Here is a 12365-nt window from a genome sequence, read left to right as displayed (position 1 = left end):
TGGTTATCCAAAGAAATTTTTACAAATCGTTATGACTTGTAAACTAAATATCACCGCTGTTAAAAAAAGGAAACATTCTGCTAGGATTGAAATATCATGCCTTCTATTTCTTTCAAATTGTACTGTGTATTTAAGTCATGACAGCCAGTAAGCAATTTGGATTTTTTTGTATTTGCCTAAAAGAGTAAAAAGATTGACAGTCGGGGCCCATCCAACTCATATAGTGTTGGCTTAGTTGAATCGTGATTCCTTCATGGGTACAGTACAAGAACATTTTGCAATTGATTTATGTTTCGCATGAAAGGCGGTGTTATACACGTTTTGACGATCTGTTTGAAATACATTCATCTTATCAAAAAATAAGGATGGCTATTTTAGGGTTTGAAACACATATTGGCAAAGAACACATCCGGATGACTCCATCTGAGGAACGGACCAGCTCATTGCCACAGAAATGCTACGGCTATGCACTTTATACGTACTACATGCATGTGTACTGCATACATACTGCACAGTACATGTTGAGAGTAATGCCTAACCCAAATGTGCATGCTAAGTATGCACGTTAGAGTTAGGTGTCACTCTCAATAGGCACTGTGCAGTATGTATGCAGTTCACATGCATCTACTAAGTGCATTGCTGGGTACACCGTGAATCTAATGAACACAAGCTTCGTCACTACTCATGGGCCAGCCATGCATAATCCAGGCTAAAGCTTCGGTGTATGTAGGCTGGAGCTTATATAAAGCCTCAAGATTTTGGTCAGTAACACTGAAAGGGGAGGGCAAAATAAATTTTAAAAAAACATATTTGTTTTAAGTACCCCAAGCAAACAACTGTCACATTTCGGAGAAGGGGAAGGTTAGAAAGTAGTGTACTTCAAAGTGAAGATAAGCATAAACGAATTTGTGTCCTTTTTAACCATGGAATATGGAGGAAACCGCATTGCGTTTTTGCATCGAGAGATGGGACATAGATATGGGACAAATCTAGCCCACAGTGTTCTTTTTTTTCCCTGGATAAAAAGCACCCAATGCCGACAGCATGATTCACTGTGTTTATCATCATTATTTTCTACGTACTCGACTAAAACTTCAGCGGTGGGCAGATTAAGATTGAGGGCTTGAAAAAAAATCTAGGAAAAAGGTTACAAACCAAGTGCAGCTGAAAGCAGCTTAGGTTCGAGTCCACAAACCAACTGCAACTGTTCCATCCAAGCTTCTTAGTTTTTTTTTCATTTGCTGTATTTCATTTTGTTTCTTACTTTTTTGAAGCGGAGCAACAATTTACTATGCCTTGGAGAACAACAGAAGGGAAGTGATGAGAAGAAATAGAAATACCCGTGCTCTCATATTGGCTCCTCGAGCATTCTGAGAAGTTGGCAAGACTCCCATTCAAGTACCACATACGATTGGTATCGCACAGAAAACACTTGGAATTAGCATTCTCACCATGAAAGCATATCATGTGTCTCCATCATGCATGTTTGCTCATGTACAATAGTATATGTGGTGAGGCATTTGATACTGTATTAATGTTCAACGCTCTCGCCATGTTTTTACTTCGTTCATTTTTAAATTTCTAACTCGCTAGAAGAACTGAATGCACAAAAATACTCAACTAGTCCCTTTCACTCGGCACCACTAATAAAATTAACTTTTGAGAATTCATTTAGAGTTCACAAGTGACACAAAACATGTAATAGCTTGGTGGAAGAGCTACTTAACATCAAATATGTCTCTTCATTTCCTCTCTAGGTCAAACGTACGTGTAGTTACTTCTATAGTTTTCATTTGTGACTTACCCATATTTTTGGCTCTTACAAAAAAATTTCACTGACACAGTAGTAGGGATGAGCCAGTTTCAGATCAGACCCTCTTTTTCACCTCCCAGATCAGCCGGGACTTCCCCAAAACTTGTGACCCCAAACGCGACCCTAACTCGTGATGTCCCAAACATACTAAAGGGGACTTCTCCCCCGGGACCTTTCTAATTAAAAAAAAATAGCTCGACGCCGGGGCATGCCGGGAAAAAATTGAGATAAATTTTAAAAACCTATAATATAAAAGAGGCATGAATAGAGAAACCAAATCACAATGCTGCCCTTTCTTGATAAATTTTAGGGGTTTGAAAAAATCATTCCTGGCAGACTTTGCAAACGATATAACATTCCATTACCGCCGCCCAATGAAAAGAGTCATTCAAAACCGGAACTCGTAAAAGTGATTAAAGCGACTCAACAGCAATGTAGAAATCTCACGAGACAATCATATCGTCAATTTTTTAAAATAGTGCAAGACAACGACATAGAATTTACGACCATGGGCGTAAAAGGTAAAATTTTGTGAACGGACCTAATCACCGCAATTAAATCACACATTAAGCCACAAGTAATTGAAGAAGTAAACATCCAAAGAATCCGACGCTTTCAAGGTAACTGCAGATATTGGGAACTGATACCTAATTTCTTTGCTGACGATCTGATTCACTTTTTCGATTTTTACAAAAAGTATATCGAAGACAAAGCATTTGCCTAGTTTAAAGAAATTGGCACATATAATTTATTTTATCGCTATGGGATAAAATGCATTATTCACCACAATGCACGTTGTTAAGTCGTTGAAACAGTCCTGGTCATCTGGCTTATACCATGGTGAACAAGGCACTACTGTCTCACCCATCACTGTCTTGCACTAGCTGGCTTAATGGGATCAGCAAAGTGGCTGCATGGCCTTCCATCAATCAACAGAGGCCTCACAGGGTTCAGAGAATGTGGTACTTCTTCCCGGCCCAGACACCTAAACTGTCTCGAGGGGAATAATTGGTGAAGCCAGAAGGCCTCAAGGAAGTAACGTTGAACCACAGCAAGTTTGGCACTAAAAATGGGCCACTTCGGCTTAGATTTTTGAGGCGGCAACACACAAATTAAACCCACCACCTCCCCATCTCCACCATAATTTTGGACTATGAATTTAGCTTTTACTGGTTTAAGGGCGGGGAACTACCTGGGAGCGACATGCAGTTTCCGAAGTAAACAAATAAACAATTTAGGCGACTTATCTCGCAGTGATTATAACGTAAAGTTAGTCGTTAGTAATGTTTCATTTTGTTTTTCTTAAACACTATGCCAAGCACCCTCTTGTTCTGGTGGGGCTTATTCCAACCGCCTGTTCAAGCGGTGGAAAAAACGGCGTGCCTTATGTAAGTTTTTCTTAAGTTGTAAAGGATAAATAGAATCACATGACTATGAATCATAGGACAAGCACCTACTGGTTCCGGTGGGGTTTGTTTGCATGGCAAGTGTGCCAAGGAATTCCAACCTGCTATGCCAAGTGTGGCAAGTCTTTCTGCTAACAACTTTGCCTTTTTCTGCCAAGTGTGGCAAGCCTTTAGCGAGTTTGTTCCTGTTTTTCTGCCAAGTGTGGCAAGTATCTCTTTGGCAAGTGTGCCTGAGTTTCTGCCAAGTGTGGCAAGTATGGCAAGTGTGCCAAGAAATCTTACAGAATTTCTGCCAAGTGTGGCAATAGAAAGTGGCGTTGAAATCGGCAAAAACAAATAAACTTGCCGCTAGAAATCTTTGCCAAAAACCAAAACATGGTGTCAATGTGTGGTTTGTGCACATATAGTTGGAGAATAAATTACAAATGGCAATCAAGGTTCAATTCAAAATAGAAAAACCCGGAGCAGAGACCAAAATCGGTGTTTTCACATTTACGAGTGAAAATAACACAGTCTTCTCTAAAAAAGAGATTAAAGAAGTTTTAAACCAACAATTTGCCAAACATTTAGAAGACCTGAAAGCTCATGAACAGAAAGGTTTGGGCTGGGTCTTTGAAAAAGTAGTGGCGTTTTATGGTGAAATATAATCCAGTCAGTGCTACTTATATTCCACTCGCAAAGTATTTGGCAGTAAAAACTGCAATTATCAACGTTCAAAATAAAGAGGACTAAGAGTGCATTCGCTGGGCCTTGCGAGTGCTTTTAAAATTATATTCAGACAATGTCAAACAACAGTTAGAAACGAATCCAAATTACAAAATAAATCATTAACGAGCGTATCTCAACCTTCACTAAAGAAGACGGCTTAAATTTTACAAATATAAGCTTTCTCACACCAATTTCACAAATTCCACGCATTGCATCATAAATAATTTAGCCATCAATGCATTTGGCTACTCGGAGAAAGAAGGCACTTATGTACTTTACAAACCTAAATGCGAAAAAGAGCCCATGAATTTACTTTATTTTACGCAAGGCGAAACGAGTCATCATTGCTGGATTAAAAACTTTTCACAGTTAATGGATGACGTTGATAAACAAAGTCACAAAAAATATTGGCTGTTCAAATGCCTAACACATTTTCAAACACAAAAAAGATTAGGCATGCATCAAGAAGATTGTCAAGGAATTGACACAGCGGCATGCAAGGTTGAATTACACGCTAAAGGCAAAAATATTCTCAAATTTGAAAATTATAAAAACAAGCAAGACGCTCATATAATCTACGCAGATTTCGAATCTGTTTCGGAACACTTGCCGCCGAAAGAATTAAACACAGTTAAAACGCAAGTTCACAAGACCTGTGGTTGTTCTTATGCGGTTGTCAGATGAAATGGAATTCGCACCGGTCGCGGGACTTACAGAAGTCCAGACACGGCAGTTAATTTTGTGCAATCGCTTTCTAGAGAAGTTGCCAAGATCAATAAAACATTTACCAATCCAAAGCTGATTATTTGGTCGCACGAATTGCGAAAGATTTACGAAAATTCTAACACATGCTGGATCTGTGAAAAATGCATTTGCAAAACTAAAGAATTTCAGTGCCGGTGCCAAGTTCCAAATGAACCAAAAACTAAAGACAAAAAAGCTTCCTTTAGTTCAGTAAACGAAAGCGGTTTTTGGGATTATATTTGCATGACTTGTGAAAAGCCCATTAATAAATTTTGCAAAGTTCGCGACCATTGTCATGTGATGGGAAAGTACCGAGGTCCAGCACACGCTCAGTGTAATGCTAAGTTACGAGGAGTGCCCGGCCAAATGCCCGTTGTCGTGATTTTGCACAATTTAGAGAAATACGACGCTCATTTAATTATGCAAGGTGCTCAAGTGTTTACCGAAGGTAAAATTAGCGTCATTGCTAAAAATACCGAGGATTATATTTCATTTAGCTTCGATCAACTCCGGTTCTTGGATTCGTTTCATTTCATGGCGGCGCCGCTCGATCGATTGGTTAAAAATTGTTCCACTTAAGATTTTAACCTGCTCCGCGAAACGTTCCCAAATTCCACGGATTTACTTTTAGAAAAGGCAATTTACCCGTATGAATATATAGACTCGTTTAATAAATTTGAAGAAACAAGCCTGCCCCAACGAGCTGCTTTCTACAGTTCGTTGAGGCATATGTCTATTTCGGAGGAAGAATATTCACGGGCTGAAAAAGTATGGCAAACATTCAATTTGCCGTAATCTCGGAGATTATAAAGATTTATACGTTTAGACGGACGTACTATTATTAGCAGGCGTATTTGAAAACTTTTGCAAAGTGTGTAAAGTAAATTATGGCCTTGATCCAGCCAATTATTATACTTCGCCTGGATTATCTTGGGACGCGTTGCTAAAACACTCCGGCATTGAATTGGAATTATTAACAAAGAGGCGCCATTTCAAGTGTGTGTGCATATCGCTATGCTAAAGCGAATAATCCGGATTTAGAAGATTATAACCCTGAGAAACCGGCGTCACACATCATGTATTTAGACGCGAATAATTTATTATTATAATTATACGGTTGGGCAATGAGTCAGCCTTTGCCTTTAAACACTTTCGATGGGTTTACGATGTGACCAAATTTACTCCAGACTAGATTTTGAAAATTTCCCCAAAAGCATTTAAAGAATATATTTTAGAAGTGGCTTTGGACTATCCAAAACATTACATAACAAGCATAACGATTTCCCACTGGCACCAGAAAATTTAATAATCCCAAGTGATTGGTTCTCAGAGTACCAAAAAGATCTTATAGCAAATGGTGAGCGATTTATGTCCATAGATAAAGTCGTATCCACTTTAAACACCAAATACAAATATGTAGTTCACTATCGCAGTTTACAAAAATATCAAGAACTCGGTTTAGAGTTAAACAAGTACACCGGGTAAGGTAATTTAAACAAGCTCCATGGATGAAGAGTTACATCGATAAAAACACAGAATTACGTAAATTGGCAAAGTCTGATTTTGAAAAAAACTTTTTCAAATTGATAATTCAGTTTTTGGTAAAACTATGGAAAATGTGGGCTATCGCATGGATGGGCATTTATTGCGAGACTCGCACGACGCTGACAATTATTAGAAGCTAAATTTTAAATCAAATTATAAATCGACTAATCCATTTAAAGAATGTGACCTTTCATTTGTCAAAATGTATCCCATAAAAACAAAGCTAAATAAGCCAATCTATTGCGGTGTAAGTGTATTAGACTTGTCCAAAACTTTAATTTCTATTATAACACGTTAAAAACGGACTTCGGTTCAAATGTGTGTCTTTTATACACTGACACAGATTCTTCATTAGTTCAAATTCAAACCAGCAATTTAACCAAGTACCTGTGTAAAAAATGTAAACTGTTTAACTTTAGCAATTATCCACTGGATCATAAACTTTACGATCCAAAAAATAAAAAAGTAAAAGATGAAGGATGAATTTGGAGGTCAAACAATTTCAGAGGTCATTTGCATTAGGCCGAAAATGTACTCGATTTTAACCGATTGAGAAAATTTTAAAAAGGCGAAACGAGTTTCAAAAGTAGTGACGCAAAAACGCCCAACTCACGAGGCATATGAAAGTTGTCTATTTGAAAAAACGCAGCATTTCAATAGACAGCAGTTATTCAGATCAGATAAACATTTAATATTCACGATTTTGCAAAATAAGTCTCTCGCCGCTAGATACGAAACTTTACATATTCGGATGGGTACTGTTGTACATGTAAGTGTCTGCAACACAATACATGATACCAGTACATTACATGAACTCAATTTACTTGAAACTGTAAATATGGTAGCAATATCTCTCACATTAAATTCAAACGATAAAATTACATGTAAACCAGTTACCCCATCATCTGCACTCAAATATTCATCACTGTTGCTGGAAAGTTGCGGGTTGAGTGAGCTGTCTGGCCATTCACAATGCTGCACGCTTTGTGTCACAAAGCTTTCTGAGCTCTCCTTGGCATAATAGAAGCTCTGTGCCAGAAGTGTGGCTATCAAAATATCCGATGACTGCAATTCAGATGCCTTGCGACTAATGTGAAGAAAACAAAATAAAGGCCAGTGTCTACTAAAATTAAAGGGAATGTTCAATTAAGGTGGGTGTAAGAGTAGTTAGCACTTCATAGGAATGCCATCTTTAGCTTCACTCCTTACCAGCTGTCATGTTCTTCTATTTTATTTTGGCTCAGATTTGGTAATACATGTAGTAGCCTTTCATCTAAGACCATTGTAAGGGGTTTAGCTGCCAAAATTTGAGACATGCTGCAATTTTAAATTGATTGGAACATATCTGTGCATATTTAAACAGCTAAGAAAGAAAAAAACAACTTCTATATTCATATCAAAATTGTTGTAACCCCATGTACGTGTGTGATTTGAGTGTGATGGGGTTTATATACCCCATCACACTCAAATTACGTGCTCAAAAAATTGGGCGAGTGTGGCCAATCGTGGTGAGATCTTGTACATGACAGTAAGAACTCAGTGAAAACTGACAGTAACATGGTAGGGTCTTCATGGACAGGGAGGCTGTGCCATAAATTTTGAGCATGAAAATTTATATTGCAGGGTTGTAGTGCCTTCAAATTGCACAGACAGTGTATTAACAGCCTAGTAAAGATGGCGTACACATAGTCTTAGTGTACAAATATGTATAAGCATTGTAATAGGATCTTTATAGACATGGTACAAGTTCAGCTCAATCAGGAAGAATTCTATGCTGTTCCTATGATGTTCTTGGAGGAAAGCAAGTTGCAGAAGAGCAGCATCATGTCCATTCATCTTGGAGGCTGGATGAGAACTAACCGGGTGCACTGTTTCAGCCAATATATATAGGACATGTTTGGAAATGGCTGCTTCGTGCAAATATACCGCACACGTCTTTCACACAGCAACAACAAATAACCATCGTACCATGATATTTTAGGACATAGTTTAATTGTATCAAAGTCTTTTACATCATGGAATGATCCAACTGTATCGTAACAGAGTAAGGACTCACACCAATTCTAATCTGTTGCCCTTTACAGTATACACATGCAGACTTTACATCGTACAAGCGTCTGCTCTTTGATTGGTATACGTCTCATAATTTTCACTGCTTCTTTTTCAATGATGTGGGGGCATGTGGCCAGGTGTTTAGGGTCTGTGGCTTCCAACCGCAGGGTTGGAGGTTTGTATCCAGCTGCTGGCAGTATGTTGTGGCCCTTGGCAAGCCACTTCACCCCTGCTTGCGTCTCTCCACATAGGAGTATAAATGAGTACCAGTATTTGCTGGGGAAGCAACCTGCGAGGAACTGGCATCCCATCCAGGGGAACAGAAATATTTTCAGTCGTTTCATGACAAGGAAACTGGAGATAAACACTGGGGTAATGAGCCCAATTGGCTCAGACCAGACTTGCTTCTTTTTTCCACCAATGATGTATACATCCAGTTCTTTTATCTTGCCCCTTTTATTTATTGCCTATTTTCATTGTTGTTTAATTACATATATTAAGCTGACAGAGTTTTGTTTCCTTTTAAAAGTTCTCTAATCTGAGGAATACACTTTCTTTCTGAAACATGAAAACTTATGACAACCATTCAGTTTCCCTTTGCCATTTAGTTTTTTTTTAACTTCTTTCGTTTTCTTTGGTTTTCGTGAATTTTTTGGAAGTTACAAAAGATTCTTCATCTCCCCCAAATTATTTTTTTCATTTCCTTCAAAGGTCGAGTTTGATTTCCTGTTTTGTTTTCTTTTGTCCCATTTATAAAGTAATTGAATACATAATTAGTTCAACTGGATTTTCTCCCATTGAAACATTTTTCACTGTTACATCCACCGTCACTGTGAATTGTGCCATACATGTAGAAAAACACTGTGTTGAATATTTTTTAATCGTGCAGCATTCTGTACTGTTTGTCTCTGCAAATGGGCCCTCACAGGTTTGTACTTACCTTGAATAGAGAGCTAACAACTTGGCATCTACCATAAGCATTGCATGCACTGCATATTTCTCTCCAACAGAGCGTAGTCTGCGTAGAACAGTTTCTAATGCACCAATACAGATTTCATTGACTGTCTGGTTGACCTGTAGTCTCTCTATTGCCTATAAATATAAATAAAATAATCATGTGTATCATATTGTACCGCTACCATGAGCTTATTGTGTAAAATATTCTGTTTTTAGACTAGTATTATATTCAGTTCAAATAACAATTACAAACTGCTGTGATGAGGTATGCCATTTTGTGTTGCTGCAAAAGCACACAGAAACTACGTGATAAAAACTAATTGATACATATACATGTATGTAGTTAACTGGAAATTTAAGATCATGGGCCATAAGATCAGGTATCTTTTCAGCTTCATGTAGGTTAGCCAACCAAAAACATTTCATCCTCTCTTACAAAATGCCCCTAGCATACACATAGTAGTCAAACTCCATGCTCAGATTTGAATGTAACTGCCAACATCTATGCAAAATAGACCCACAAGTTGGAACCCACAATTCCAAAATCAAAATGTGCTTTCTTGCTTTGATATGGAGGGATGATACAGGTGGCCACTTTATTTCAGCTGTTTATAAAAAGGTTCAGGCAGTGTGAATTAAATTCGTTACAAGATGGAATTGAACCTCTTCTTCCACAGAATTACAGGGCAAAGAGAAGACAAACCCCCAAAAAGGACAGGATGACAGAATTGTTAATTCACACTCTCTACTTTTCGTTTCCCATTGCATTGGGGGAAGGTGCTTTGCAGGAATAAAAATTGAATACATGTACATGTAATTTCAGACCTTTTTCAATCATTTGGATTAAATAATCTGCCCCCTTTCCCCAAACACACTTACAAAAAGGGCACAATATACATTTCTCTGTTCTGCAATCAAACATGCTCATTTCTGGAAGCACTCAAATGCGGAAGTGCGCAGATCGACGCTAAAAGTGTCGTATTGGGATCCCTCTATAGTAAGCAGTTCAAAATCGGATGGATGTACATCCATGGATTAGCCAACAAGATAGTTTTATCTGCCCTTCCCCAAAATACATCCAAATATTAGTTAAACATTGCGCCGTCTAAATGCAATCGTGGAGTAATAGAACACATGTAACTGTTTATACAAAGGTTCAGGCAGTGTGAACACATGTAACTGTTTATACAAAGGTTCAGGCAGTGTGAACACATGTAACTGTTTATACAAAGGTTCAGGCAGTGTGAACACATGTAACTGTTTATACAAAGGTTCAGGCAGTGTGAACACATGTAACTGTTTATACAACGGTTCAGGCGGTGTGAACACATGTAACTGTTTATACAAAGGTCCAGGCAGTGTGAACACATTTAACTGTTTATACAAAGGTTCAGGCAGTGTGAACACATGTAACTGTTTATACAACGGTTCAGGCAGTGTGAACACATGTAACTGTTTATACAACGGTTCAGGCAGTGTGAACACATGTAACTGTTTATACAACGGTTCAGGCAGTGTGAACACATGTAACTGTTTATACAACGGTTCAGGCAGTGTGAACACATGTAACTGTCCACCTCTATGCAAAATAGGCTCACAAGTTCAAGGTTTTTGTGAACAACATACCCCGAGTTAGAGACCCAAGTCATATTAATAAGCTCTAGCACAGGAATCTAGTAATTTGGTGGAATGCATCCCTCAGTCCATTATCATTTTCAGGCCTCTATCAGGCCCCTATCAGGTTTTAAATATACTCCATAACATTTTTATACCTCCAATGATTCACAAAAATTAAAGCTTACGAGCATGAACAATGATTAAATATCAAGATGTATTTTTTGCGTTGGGGAGATGTTAATTATATATAACGGGTTTGCCCTTACCCAACGTATATTAATAAACACTGTATGCTCAGTGCTTGTCCGAGAGCTTGCGAAAAAAACCTCACAAGGGTACCGCGAACTATTTTCAGTGGTTAAGACGTCTTAACCACTCGACCACCGGCAAGCTCGGTGGTCGAGTGGTTAAGACGTCTTAACCACTCGACCACCGGCAAGCTCGGTGGTCGAGTGGTTAAGACGTCTGCACTAGTAAGCAGGAGGTCGTGGGTTCGAGTCCCACCCGAGTAAGCTTGTGAGGTTTTTTTCGCAAGCTCTCGGACAAGCACTGAGCATACAGTGTTTATTAATATACGTTGGGTAAGGGCAAACCCGTTATATATAATTAACATCTCCCCAACGCAAAAATACATCTTGAAAATAGTTCGCGGTACCCGCTGCTTCATTTGACTCGGACCGGCCAGCCGACCCCGGCAAGCTCGGTGGTCGAGTGGTTAAGACGTCTGCACTAGTAAGCAGGAGGTCGTGGGTTCGAGTCCCACCCGAGTAAGCTTGTGAGTTTTTTTTTCGCAAGCTCTCGGACAAGCACTGAGCATACAGTGTTTATTAATATACGTTGGGTAAGGGCAAACCCGTTATATATGATTAAATTTCAGTTGGGAAAACATTTGCCGGAGCATTAAACCAACCTCAACCAGGAAGCATTGCTCTTTGTTGTATAGTTCGGTCCATGTGTCAATCAATCTGGTTAACTCCTCCCACACACGTTGCCTCTCTGTAACACTGTCGGGGCGAAGCCTTGAATTGATCAATAAAATAATAATCATGAAATGATTACATTACATACAGATCATTTAAATGTACATGTAAGTTTCCAAAACTGACACACATCAAAAAATGACTGAGCCAAAGCTACAAAATGCATCAAAGAATCAACTACATATATGTATTTCATGTCTGTAAATTCACTTTGCACTGGGAAGTCTTCCATGCACAATTACTGGTACTACATAATCCCAAAAAGATTGGAAAATTCAGGACTATTAGAGCTGTTAGACAATTACACATACATGTAGAAGTAAAATGTTAATATGAATTGACCAATTGAGTCAATTCATTTCAGTGACTTTCATTGCAAGCGCTGGTCTTTGTTCTATTTAAAAAAAATGCTGTTTTCATATTATTTTATTTTACATGTATTTTATACCAAGATTTTCTGGTTCTGCTGTTGAAACCAGCAGTCTAAAGTATTGTATCCATTTAGCATTAGTTTTATGCTGCTTGAGTGAACTTTGTTCGGAA

The 12365-nt window shown here is 38.4% G+C and overlaps 1 protein-coding gene across 1 annotated transcript in view; it reads right to left on the bottom strand.

Moving 5' to 3' along the window:
• The window catches only part of LOC147795182 (uncharacterized), a gene marked incomplete at its 5' end in the record, with an annotated part of 29351 nt that extends 17490 nt beyond the window's left edge, over positions 1-11861 (bottom strand). Inside the window, 3 exons of the mRNA XM_087132217.1 lie at positions 7114-7303; positions 9209-9360; positions 11753-11861. Coding sequence (XP_086988343.1) covers positions 7114-7303; positions 9209-9360; positions 11753-11861 — 451 coding nt within the window. The remainder of the gene's footprint in view (positions 1-7113; positions 7304-9208; positions 9361-11752) is intronic.
• Between the last annotated feature and the right edge of the window lie 504 nt (positions 11862-12365).

The sequence above is a fragment of the Acanthaster planci genome, unplaced genomic scaffold (genome assembly GCF_054643075.1).
Source record: "Acanthaster planci isolate LZ-2023a unplaced genomic scaffold, COTS_SCS Contig137, whole genome shotgun sequence".
NCBI classification, from domain to species: domain Eukaryota; kingdom Metazoa; phylum Echinodermata; class Asteroidea; order Valvatida; family Acanthasteridae; genus Acanthaster; species Acanthaster planci.
The sequence above is the reverse complement of the archived record's forward strand: the minus strand, read 5'-3'. Positions and strand labels throughout refer to the sequence as shown.